This window comes from Myxine glutinosa, chromosome 3 (genome assembly GCF_964187855.1).
Source record: "Myxine glutinosa chromosome 3, kmMyxGlut1.1, whole genome shotgun sequence".
NCBI classification, from domain to species: domain Eukaryota; kingdom Metazoa; phylum Chordata; class Myxini; order Myxiniformes; family Myxinidae; genus Myxine; species Myxine glutinosa.
Window position 1 is genome coordinate 166,589,519 of NC_136263.1, and position 13,629 is coordinate 166,603,147.

At 39.6% G+C, this 13,629-nt stretch overlaps 1 protein-coding gene across 3 annotated transcripts in view; it reads right to left on the minus strand.

Moving 5' to 3' along the window:
* Positions 1-13,629, minus strand: part of LOC137423075 (adenylyl cyclase-associated protein 2) — a 343,934-nt gene that overhangs the window by 11,855 nt on the left and 318,450 nt on the right. For all 3 annotated transcript variants that reach the window (XM_078774722.1, XM_078774723.1, XM_078774724.1), the window contains 4 exons: positions 5,399-5,534; positions 4,747-4,919; positions 3,465-3,588; positions 522-604 (listed from right to left, as the gene is read on the minus strand). In XM_078774722.1, coding sequence (XP_078630848.1) covers positions 522-604; positions 3,465-3,588; positions 4,747-4,919; positions 5,399-5,534 — 516 coding nt within the window. The remainder of the gene's footprint in view (positions 1-521; positions 605-3,464; positions 3,589-4,746; positions 4,920-5,398; positions 5,535-13,629) is intronic.

Consider the following 13,629-nt stretch of genomic DNA (forward strand, 5'->3'; position numbering starts at 1 on the left):
CACCCTAACCGCTAAGCCAACACCAGGCTGTTTGTGTGATTTTATTTGTAGTGTACTCTGTGTGGTGGTGTGTTTGCGTGGTGTGCAGACGAGGCATTGATGACATGAGGTTATTTTCATACAACGGACAAATGGACCTTTTCGGTTGTATTGTATAGATTCACATTGCAGTTGTATGTATTTTATAGATGTAGTCACGTTCCGTACTTTCTCGATGAAGGCACGTTCTCATGCTATGTATTTTGTAGATGTACTCACATTTTAATTGTACATACAAAGAAACAGCCCCAAAACAAACAAAGAAACAGCCCCAAAACAAACAAAGAAACAGCCCCAAATCCGATACCCTCAGGCAAGAGTAACAAGACAGAGCAGTTAACAATGCAGAGCCTTAACAGGGTATATAGATTACAGTAGATCTGAGAACCAGTGCAGATCCAGTCACTCACTGACATGCAGAACACTTCGTGCATGGGTGCAGTTCAGGGGAGAGGAATGAATTGATCCTTCATTGTCCTTACCTGCACCTGGATATTCCTGCTGTTAATCACCTCCACCATTCCCACAACGTTCTCAAACACCAGGCCAAACTTTGCACAGTTATCTGCACAAACGGCAAGGTATTAACAAGTGCTCTGCACTATACTTATCTAATGAACAATCTTATCCAATGGCCACAGTGAGCACTGAAGATTCTCAAGTTTATAAGATAGTAAATCGATGCATGTTGTTATTATTCATCCAGGCAAATTAAAACAGTAAACGTTTATAATTGAAAAAAGCTGGATTTACTAGCCTGGAAAGCCGACATTTTGGTGATTGTCCACTCGCTTTGTTCACGACAGATGTTGAAGTGAAGAAGAAGCTTGAGAATCACAAGCTTCTTCTGCTCAAATATATATATATATATATATATATATATATTTTTTTTTTTTCAGAGATAAATTGACATAGGAGCAAGCAATGCTTGAACAATGCTGAAAAGAAATGGCTCAGTGGAGACCCGTGTTGTGGTTTATTTGGGTGCTGCCGATATGAAGAAAATGCTACACCACCACGACTACCATTACCACACCTCAAAATATTATGCACACTCTCGTGAAACGTGCATCAGGCATAATATTCTCACTCTGTTCACACTGGCCAAAACATTATTGTGCAACAGTAACGGTCATGATTGTGAAGCATAACACAGTAAAGCACATTACTTCACCCATAATGGCATTCTGTATTCCAAGCAAGTGCATTATGATGACATGTGGTGGATTTCCCAATCTAAAGTCAAGTTAATGACGTCGGGCATCTCTATGGTGAACAGGTAAAACGTGAATTTTTAAATGACGTATTCAGCCCCATAATGCCCAACACAGAAGTGCAGAAACCCCAGGAAATGGTGGCGTTTAGGGCAGCAACATAAAACATAATGTGTGGGAGATAAGGATTGTTACCTAAAATGGCTCAAAAGCTTCTAAATTAAACTGAGAATACTTGGAAAAGTACATGAAAGCAAAGGCTGTGCATCTGCACAACGAAAGACTTGGAGAAATTTCTCAGCTCACCGAACAGGCAGCTGCTCGGACTGAAAATTCATGACAATCTGGGCTGGTGCAAGGCCCAAGTGAATGGGTGTGTGTTGAAAAACCCCGACGGATTGCTACCAGTGAATGGATTGTGTACCTGGATTAGGTGCTTCTGAACACCCATGGGAAATACATATCTGTGGCTTGTGCATGTACAGAGTAAGTTTAAAATGATGACATTTATTATTAATTATGTTGGGAGGAGGGACCTACAGGGGCTGTGAGTGCTGTCATAAATATATTGTTTGTTTGGTTCTGGGGCCACAATAAAAACTAGAAAGCATCTGGAAATTCAGAGCCCGACCTCATCCATTTGTATTCAGATGTCTTCTTCTTCTTCCATATGCTCAAACTAACAAAAATAGTTTTAAAAAATTACAATGCAAATTGATGATTTTATGCAGCCTTGACCTTCGAACTTTCAATCTAAAAAAAATAAATCAGCTTCTAGCTTTTGATTGGTGAACGAATTCTGTGACCCAATTTGCAAATTCTAAAAATTTCAGGTCGATTAGATGAAAATTGTCAATTTTATGCAACCTTGACCTTTGATCTTTTGATCAAAAAACAACAATCGACTCCTAACTTTTGATGAGTGAACCAATTCAGTGACCTGATTTGCAGATTCTTTAAATTTCAGGTCAATCGGGTGAAAATTTATGATTTTACGCAACCTTGACCTTTAACCTTTTGATCTAAAAAAAAACACAATCGGATTGTAGCTTTTGATTGGTGAACCGATTCAGTGACCCAATATGCAAATTCTTTAAATTTCAGGTCAATTGGATGAAAATTGACGATTTTATGTGATGCTGACCTTTGACCTTTTGACCAAGTTATTTATTTGCCTTCTCCATATTATCATAATGAAGCTTTGTTGAAAATTTGTTGACAAAACTCAAATAGTAAATTGAAATTTCAGGTCAATTGGATGAAAATTGATGATTTTATGTGATGCTGACCTTTGACCTTTTACAAAAGTATTAATTTGCCTTCTCTATATTATCATAATAAAGCTTTGATGAAAATTTGATGACAAAACTCAAATGGTAAAAAAGGTTATGGCCCGGACAGACACAGATGCACACATGTACACACACACACACGTACACACACACGTACACACACGTACACACACACACACACACACACACACACACACACACACACACACACACACACACACACACACACAAGTGATTACAAAACCCCATCCCTTGCACAGCAGGCTAATTATATTAGATTTCTGCATCTATTGCTAAAACTTGAAGCGTCCGTGTTTTTTTTTTTAAGTAACCGCTGTAGCCACTTGCTTGTATTAACAGGAAATCAATACCTCTCAGACCCTCTGGCATATTACCTCCATTTTTGTGAGTCCGATTTACATTCAGGAACAGAACAATTATGGTTAACCATTTTAAAATTGCCACTGTTTCGTCTCAATGCTGAAAATTATGTTTAAAAGACCATTTTAATCACAGATTTTGCGCCAGCAACGGCAGGTTAATAGTGCCCGGCTAGCAGAACCGAATCAGTGAAAACTTGCGCACAGCACGTGCGAAAGGCCTCGTTTAGCATTCATACATCATTTTGAAAGTTGTGCATTTGCCAGGTTTGCACAGTATAACTAACCCTTTTGGTGTAAAACCTTGGTGTAAAATGGGCAATGGCGTCTGGGGTGAGCTTGGTGTAAAATGGTGAAAGACCAGCATACAATAAGCATTGTTCATCTCCATCTCCATCTCCATTGATCAAACTTTTAATTGCCTTTGGCATGTAATTTAAAATATTTCTCCATGTTAATAAACAAGTGTGAGATGACACATGATGGGTGGAAAACAACCATTGAACCAGTGCAAAAGGTCAGGTGACTTCTCAGCTTACCTATGACAATGGAGTTCACTTTCCCCTTTATCTGCAAAGTGCTTTCGGAACACTGGAATATGTACACCACCTGTCCTAAAGTGGTGTCTTCAATAATCAGCCCAGATGAGCCAACCTGGTATTCCTGATAGTCCAAAAATGCAGATTATATTATCATTAATTTGTCACATCTGAGAAGCGGCTGTGACAAAAAAAATGCGCAACTTGATATTCACAAGTCATATTGAAACACTTTCCACAGAATAACAGCAAAGAATGACCAATGACAGTGAAATCTATGACCGTTGCTTAAATCACACAACATAGGTGTCACACAAACGTTTGTTTTTTTGTTTTTCTACATTAAGCTGCACTCAACCTCCTCGCCATTAATCCTTGGTTCCTCATGAGTGTCCGTCAAAATTCTGGAGGTCAGCAGTCCAAATCCATAGCACTTGGCTGTCAAATAAGCCATAGCCTACCACAAGAATCCAAATAGGATGCTGCCACCAGAGCTGAATTTCATAGTAATGGGGGAAAGGAGCCAAAATCTGTCTCTGGAGCCAAAATCTGTCTCTGGAGCCAAAACCTACTCCCGGAGCCAAAATGTAGTCTTTGGGCCAAAAATCTTCTCCCAGAGCCAAAGTCTACTGTCACAGCCAAAATCTGCCCCGGAGCCAAAATATGCTGCCGGAATCTGCTCCCAGAAGCAAAATCTTCCGCCGGAGACAGAATCTACCCCATGAGCCAAAATCTGCCCCCCAGAGCCAAAATGTGCCTCTTCCCCTCTCCCCAAGCCAAAATCAATTCCCCAAAGCCAAAATCTGCTCCCTGAGCCAAAGTCTGCTGTCACAGCCAAAATCTGCCCCGAAGCCAAAATATGCTGACGGAATCTGCTCCCGGAACCAAAATCTGCCGCTGGAGACAGAATCTACACCTGGAACCCAAATGTCCCACTAGAGGCAACATCTCCCCCTCCCCAACTCCACCCAGGCAAAGCCTGACCCTGAGCCAAAATCTTCCCCCAGAGCCAAAATGTGCCCGCAGAGCCAAAATCTTCCTCCAGGGCGAAAATGTGCCCGCAGAGCCAAAATTGCCAAACTGAATTGCCTATTTAAAATACAAGTATGCAGTCGTGATGCAAATTGCAAAATAGCAAGTTTACAGGAATCAAAAATTCAAATCTAAGAGTTTGCAAACTAAATAAAGCAAGATAAGTTAACTGTTGCCTCTACATTTTTCGTGTGGTGAAAGGTGATAAATTGAACAGGAAGCTGCATCCCAACAGCGACAATTATCTCACCACACGCCACTTCTTTCCTTCCAGCAGAAGTAGAGGCTGCTTTGGGTGCTCGGAGCCTAAAGACTGAGGTGTGCCTGAAGTGCTGCCAATCGACCTTCCACTGGGCCGGACTCCCTGACCACGCAGTCCTGGGTTCTTGTGTGTCTTCTGCTCATCAGACACGTGCTTGAGACCTACAAAACAATTGCAACGTTTACATCATACAACAGAAAACAATCCGTAGTCGTAAGCTTAACCTTCGGGAAACCCTTCTATCTTTCTAGTTCTATCTTTCCCAGTTATATCTTTCCAGGATTTGTTAAACTTCAGCCGGACGTTCAGACCCTGGAGGTCATTATCAATGTAGAAAATGCGGCCTACATTTAATGGCATCGGACAGTCATATATGTATATATTTTTGATTATTCACGGCAGTACTGATTAAGAAATGAAGATGGAATGCAAACATCGATGCGCAGAGAAGCTTGCAGAACAGTCCGAGCATGACATTTCTTCATTATGCTCCTCTATTCCTGTCCTTTTCTCAATTACCTTTCTCTCAATTTTTCCAATTTCCCACACTCTGTGTAGAGAATATATAAATAGCTCCTTATAAAAATCTAAATGAAAAGGGCACCTCACTGTCCAGCTCTCCCATTACATAGAGACTTACCCAGGCTGATATTTTCACCCTGGTTAATCTGGGCAAAAAGGGCCGAGTGGTCTCTCGAAGGTGCAGCCTTTCCAGTAAGCATGGATGGTGGTGGAGGACCAATGGATGCAGAATATGAATGTCCCATTTTATTTCCCTGAGAGTTGTGGTTGAGGGTGGGGGAAGAAGACAAGCAAGGTCATACCAAAGACAAATCTGATTGACATTTACACGGGAGTGGTTCAAATTTGACTTGGACTCTTATTCCTTAAAAATCCCAAAGTGATGTATGTAGATTATCAATTTTTGAGGAGATTTATCTTTATTAAAGGGTTAATGGCCATGAATACCCATATCATATTTATAAGACTGAATACTCACCGCTGTGCCTCTGGTATGGCTATAGTGTCGGTCTGTGTTGGTGGACAAGACAGAAGATGGTGGGCCGTATTAACTTAAGATAAGTAATGAACTTTACAAACAAAAAGTTGATAACAGTATGACTACCGCCATGAGAAAGGAGAATGAAACGATGATTCTTTCGCTCTGATAAAAGGCTAAACGCTCAAAAAGGTTAACCACACCTTGTTTCTCATGGAGATAATCACACTCAGTATTTTCATTCGGGATAACCACCTTTAAGGCACGTGGTGAAAATAATTCCTTGGTCAATAATTCCTTGAGAGAAGATATGGTCAACAAAATGTTTCATTTTACAGTCATTTGCCAGCATAGTTTTCTTGATGATTGTCTTTCAATGACATCCTCATTAGAGAATATCTTGGGGAGGTTTTTGATATACAGAGGCTATTGAGAATGTTTTGCACTGGCTGTGAACTTGCTCTAAATAATTATTACCCAAATGCCATCTCTTTAAATTTGGATTGTGACAAGATTTCCCAGTGGGGCAAATGTAATCAGGTTAAGCTTATTGTTTCTAAAACTAAATTTCTTCCCATCTCACTCTCTCTCTCTAAAACTCCTCCCAACTCTCGGATCTCCTTCGAAAGCTCCACAATTACGCCACGTGATTCAGTAAACCTACTAGGTATTACCCTAACATCAAATTTAGCCTGGAATCCACATATTAAACAAATAGCTAGGTCTGCGTCCAATAAACTAGGAGTCCTGTTAAGATGTTGAAGATTTTTCTCCTCTTAACAGTTGCTTCAACTATATAAAACATTGATTCGTCCTTGTATAGAGTACTGCACTAACATCTGGGGAGGTTCTAGCTCAACATACTTACTGGACAGAATTGATTCCAAAGCAATCTGATTTATCAACTATCCCAATCTGACCGCAAAACTCGACCCGCTCGAATTACGCCGTAAAGTTAGTTCTCTTTCTCTTTAAGATACTAGAATATAAGACCTGTCACTTCGCTGACAGAAATACCAATCTTTGCTGCGATGACTAATATATGGGGGAAGAAACAATCTTTCTGGGAGATCCTGCTCTCCGTGCAGTGATAACCAACGTGTTGACAATTTCAGTTTTCACACGCGCGTCCATGTACGCATAAAAAAAAAATTTAAAACATTAATTTCTTGGGGATCACAAACACTCCCGGGAATTACCCGAATCCACCTTAGTTGGATTTATTGAAATCCGTTAATCCGTTCTCAAGTTATAACACGACAAACAAACAAACAGACAGACAGACACGGCTCCTTTTATAATATAGGTTACGTCGGTTTCTGCTCCCATGAACTCACTGCCCGTGTACCTCCACAATTAGCGAGACCACGGAATACTCGACAAGCCACGACATCACATGATTATTGTGTGGCCATTGGCAACTCGTAGGTGGGTCGTTATGATGTTTGTTTCTTTCCCTCCACTGTCAAACTCGGGACTCTTTACCTTCTCATGTCTTTCCAAACACTTACGACCTTCCCTTTATCAAAAAGCAGATTTTTTTACTTCCTCAAAAACTCTTAGACTATTCTCTCTTTCTTCACTTTTCTATCACTGTAGCTCTTTTATTTAAGGCCTGACCTCAATGAGGACTATATAGTCCATGACTGGAGCCTTCAACATAAAAAAGGCAGACAAGAGCTTCCCCTTGAGTGGGCCAACTGTGTGTGCACAACACCATACCTAAGTACCCCGCCCCAGCCCTCTATAATACCGGGACAATGTCTGCATCATTGTTGTAATAATAATTCAGACAAGTACAATTACGAGTATAAAAAGTCATCACAATCATCATGTTGCATACCCACTGGAAGCCCATGGCTCAAAGGAAGCAGATTCCCCCAGATATCAAGTGAATTATAGATGTTGACGGGTTGTCTATATTGTGCGAGTCGATGGCAAGTTAGGTTATCAACAGTGTCAGTAACGTAAAAAGTCAAGGAATAATTTGATTCACCAACGTATAGTCTCATATCTTGCACATAGGAGAATAGGAATAACACAGGTAAGATAGTATGCAAGCTTGTGCTTACAATATGAAAACAATTTTATTACATAACATGGACTGCCACTTTTAGATAGAAAGTGAGTTCTACCACTGGGCAATTAAGATATTTCATTTTTTCCATACAAGATGTAGACTCATGGAAAAGCAAGGTGATGGAGGGTCAAAAGGTTATGAACTGACACTGGGGTAGTGGACCCATACAACAAGAAAAGGAAGGAGAAAACAGGGAGAGAGAAGGAGGAGAGGAACGACAGTAACATACAAATGAGAAGAGTGGATGAGGTAGTGTTAATAGGGGTACAAAGGTAGGGTTAATTGGGCTGATAAGTCTTTCCTGTAAAAAAAACTATCACAGAAACTTCAAGAAACTCGCAAAGAAAGATGACACAAAGGAATGTGGAAACTGGACAGGAGCGACCCTACTGTGCATTGCCCGCAAAGTACTTTCCAAGATAATGCAGAATATAATGTAAAAGCTTGTTGCCAGTACCATAAGAAAGGAACAAGCTGGGTTGAGGAGAAACAGGGAATGCAGGGATCAGATCTTCACACGAAGACCAATAACATAAAAAATAATATTTTGGTCATTAATGTTAGCTCTTACACGAGCCTCCATCTTGTATATAATATATACATACATACATATATATATATATATATATATATATATATATATATATATATATATATATATATATATATACATATATATATATCTGTGGAGTGTCTGTGTTGTGTTGTGTTGTCCTGTGTTGTCACTGAACTACTTCTTCAAACTTTTGGGGAATTCTACCAAACTTCTGGTATGCACCTATCTCTCCCGTCGGTATGTCATAAGGGTGTATTTTTTAGAAAAAATTTCCAATTTTTTTTTTTAAGGGGGAATCTTTTGGGAATTTTAATTTTTTTTTACTTCAGTTTTCAACTTCAATTGTTTTTAAATGTAATATCTATATTATAATAGCCGTAGATGATTCTGTCTGTCTGTCTGTTGGGTGTCTGTCCGGGGTGTGGCTTACTCGGTTTGCAGAGTAGCTCCACCCAGAGCTCCACCCATTCTGGGAGTGGCTTCATATAATAATAAACAAATATCCACCATTTTATTAACTCGCATAGCTTTGAGGCCTGTTTTGTAGGCCCGTGGTGTCTTGCTCTCTCTCCCAGTTTTATTTCAAATCAAATTCGATATATCATTTCATTTTTCACAGTCGCTAACATAGTTTTAGACTCGGTTGAAAAAAAACGGGAAGAAAATCCGATGAAAGTTGCCGTTTATAGAACGAAATGAATTCTCAAACGCCTGTAACTTCAAGGCCATTGAGTCTCTCTCACGCCTTTATCTCCAATCTAACTCATCATATGATTTCATTTTTATCGATGGTTTTGGACTCGGTGTCAGCAATAATTGAGAACATTCCACACACGCGGGAAAATGCAGAGATATATTTTTTAAAATCGCGTCATGGCGTATCATACACCGCCCAACATGACACCGACGGCAACGTGTCGATATATATTAAAAATTCGCTTTTGCTTTTCCGTTAAGATATATTACTTTTTCGTTTGATGACAGTCGTCACAAAAACGTCAACAATGATGCCGACATATATTTCTTAGTTTTTATTTCATTCAACATTAGCCGGAAGTAAAATATGTTTCAGGAAATTACCGAGATATTTCTTCGTTTTTTTTATTAGTTATGTGCGCATACACTTTAAATAGGTTTATTTGAAATCTTAAATTTTCCACAAACATTCCACACACGCGGGAAAATGCAGAGATATATTTTTAAAAATCGCGTCATGGTGTATCATACACCGCCCAACATGACACCGACGGCAATGTGTCGATATATATTAAAAATTCGCTTTTGCTTTTCCGTTAAGATATATTACTTTTTCGTTTGATGACAGTCGTCACAAAAACGTCAACAATGATGCCGACATATATTTCTTCGTTTTTATTTCATTCAACATTATTAGCCGGAAGTAAAATATGTTTCAGGAAATTACCGAGAGATATTTCTTCGTTTTTATTATTAGTTATGTGCGCATACACTTTAAATAGGTTTATTTGAAATCTTAAATTTTCCACAATATAATTTACTTGCCATTTATCATTTGATGATTACGAGACACTTCCTCTTGAGGATCGTGACAATTCATGCGCTGCGTGGAAACTTCTATTTCCAAAATGAATGAGACGATCGATGAAGAACGCAGACTTGAACAGGATGCAGCAAGAAAGCGAATGAGACGGGCGAACGAGTCCGTCGACAGATGTCAATGCAAACTTGCGGGGTCACCCGTGGGAATCCCACGGGCATGGATGTGTGAGACATTTCGACATATTGAGTTAGATGCTGCACATTCATTTTTACAAAATGGTTACTGGCAAGTCATCAGATCCAGAAATGGTGTAATGAACACAATTTATTTACGCGCAAGCACGAAAGCAAGACGGGCTGATTTCCGATTCCGACGGGCCGACGGGCGAGACGGGCCGACGGGCGAGACGGAAATAAATAAATTGTGTTCATTACACCATTTCTGGATCTGATGACTTGCCAGTAACCATTTTGTAAAAATGAATGTGCAGCATCTAACTCAATATGTCGAAATGTCACACACATCCATGCCCGTGGGATTCCCACGGGTGACCCTGCAAGTTTGCTTTGACGTTCGTCGATGGACTCGTTCGCCCGTCTCATTCGTTTTCTTGCTGCATCCTGTTCAAGTCTGCGTTCTTCATCGATCGTCTCATTCATTTTGGAAATAGAAGTTTCCACGCAGCGCATGAATTGTCGCGATCCTCAAGAGGAAGTGTCTCGTAATCATCAAATGATAAATGGCAAGTAAATTATATTGTGGAAAATTAAAGATTTCAAATAAACCTATTTAAAGTGTATGCGCACATAACTAATAAAAAAAACGAAGAAATATCTCTCGGTAATTTCCTGAAACATATTTTACTTCCGGCTAATAATGTTGAATGAAATAAAAAACGAAGAAATATATGTCGGCATCATTGTTGACGTTTTTGTGACGACTGTCATCAAACGAAAAAGTAATATATCTTAACGGAAAAGCAAAAGCGAAATTTTTATATATATCGACACGTTGCCGTCGGTGTCATGTTGGGCGGTGTATGATACACCATGACGCGATTTTTAAAAATATATCTCTGCATTTTCCCGCGTGTGTGGAATGTTTGTGGAAAATTAAAGATTTCAAATAAACCTATTTAAAGTGTATGCGCACATAACTAATAAAAAAAACGAAGAAATATCTCTCAGTAATTTCCTGAAATATATTTTACTTCCGGCTAATAATGTTGAATGAAATAAAAACGAAGAAATATATGTCGGCATCATTGTTGACGTTTTTGTGACGACTGTCATCAAACGAAAAAGTAATATATCTTAACGGAAAAGCAAAAGCGAATTTTTAATATATATCGACATGTTGCCGTCGGTGTCATGTTGGGCGGTGTATGATACACCATGACGCGATTTTTAAAATATATCTCTGCATTTTCCGCGTGTGTGGAATGTTCTCAATTATTGCTGACACCGAGTCCAAACCATCGATAAAATGAAACTCATATGGTGAGTTAGATGGAGATAAAGGCGTGAGAGAGACTCAATGGCCTTGAAGTTACAGGTGTTTGAGAATTCATTTCGTCTATAAACGGCAACTTTCATTGGATTTTCTTCCCGTTTTTTTTCAACCGAGTCTAAAACTATGTTAGCGACTGTGAAAAATGAAATGATATATCGAATTTGATTTGAAATAAAACTGGGAGAGAGAGCAAGACACCACGGGCCTACAAAACAGGCCTCAAAGCTATGCGAGTTAATAAAATGGTGGATATGTGTTTATAATTATATGCAGCCACTCCCAGAATGGGTGGAGCTATGGGTGGAGCTACTCTGCAAACCGAGTAAGCCACACCCCGGACAGACGCCCAACAGACAGACAGACAGACAGACAGAATCATCTACGGCTATTATAATATAGATAATGCAGGCGTTCACCTATCATTCATTGACATTGAAAAGGTGCTTGACGGTGTGAATAGAAGGGCAATGTGGAAGATACTGAGACTGTATGGAGTACCAGGTAAATTTGTACCGATGACAGAGTACCTACAATGGATACAAATGCAGTGTAAATTGCAACAATAAGTTGTCATCGGAATTTGAAGTTACTACAGAGGTCAGACAAGGTTGCATGATGTCTCCATTACTGTTTTTAGTGCTGTTGGACTGGGGGTTGTGAAAAACAACTGAGCAGAGAAGGAACGGGATAGCTTGGAGGAACAAATTTGATCAGCTGGAGGAACTCTGCTTTGCTGATGACCTGATGTCATAGTCCTTACATAGCAAGCAGGGGAACATAAATAGGCTACGGGGGTACGCCATGTGAGTGGAGTTGTAAATTAACATCGACAAAACAGAAAGCAGGAACATACATGCCACACTAACCAACAACATCGTCATGTGCAACAATTCACCAATTAAAGCGGTTGACAAGTTTACATATCTGGGGTTACCACAACATATCTGGGGTTACCACAATATCTGGTTACCACACCAGGAGGGGTAGATGCGCAGATATTACAGAAAGCAAGGGGTGCATTCATAAGACTCATGGAAATGTTGAAATCAAAGAAGTAAAACACTAAAACTAAACTGAGAATCTTTTACAGCAATGTGAAGTCGGTCTTTTTATTTGGATGTGAATCATACTAAAATACACAATTTGGTGTCTGTCTGACTGACAGCGATACATTCGGTCGTTACTTATCAAATCCCAACCAGACTTGCCAAGGGGACTAAGGATCACACAATTGAGGTCATAGCGACTTCATTTCCTCCCCATACACAAGGGAGTTTCCGTCTTGGACGAACTCAGTGTTCAGGTGTATAAATAGGTTGTCGTGGAATTTCATGGGGCACACCTACTGGATGTAAAAAATATTATAACCACAAAGTATTTCAGTCAATTCTATCCAACGTATGACTACCTTTTTAAACAGTCGCTACTGTTGTTTAACACTAAACTGAAAGAAACTTGGAGGAAACCCGACGTCCTTGAGGCATTCTATGGTTATTGTATCCCCAAAAGACTAACGGACACGAGCAGCCTCTGCTTACTAGGCCTCTAGGTTGGCCACTAGCTAGTCTGCAATGATCTTTAGCGAATAAAGTATCCCATTGCCTGTTTAATTCTTCTAGCCAACAGATTATATGTAGACTGCATATTGATTGTTAATAACTTGTATATATGATTTCTCCCAGCTATGGCTTCAAGTGTGATGTGTAATATTGCCCCCAAAACCCTTACGGCCCAATTGTGACCCATGTTTAATGCATAACCTAATTACTAACAGTTGCTACTTGCTAGCATTGTTTAATACTCACCTGAGGGGAATTTGGAGAAAAATGGATGAAAATTGGACACATGGTCAGTGTATAGGCAAAGAGTCGCTGATTTGCACACCTGCTGAAGTTATTACAGGGGTCAGACAAGGTTGCCCCCTGTTGTTTCCTGCTCCCTGTGTTATATGCTATGTGTGTTAGCTCTTATACGAGCCTTGCCAACGTATACAAAAAAAACTTTCAGGAATTAATGAGGGCACCCTGAAGTTGTGCCTGTGCAGGTTTTATTAGATTCCATTCAGGGTTTGAAAGAAGAAACATAAAATCAGTCATAAAATCAAAGGTTTTTGTCATGAAACCAAAGTTGCAGGAAATGGTCGATTTAGCGGGTATTTGCTAGTAATAGTAATAATAACTAGAACTGCCACTTTAAAACTGCTG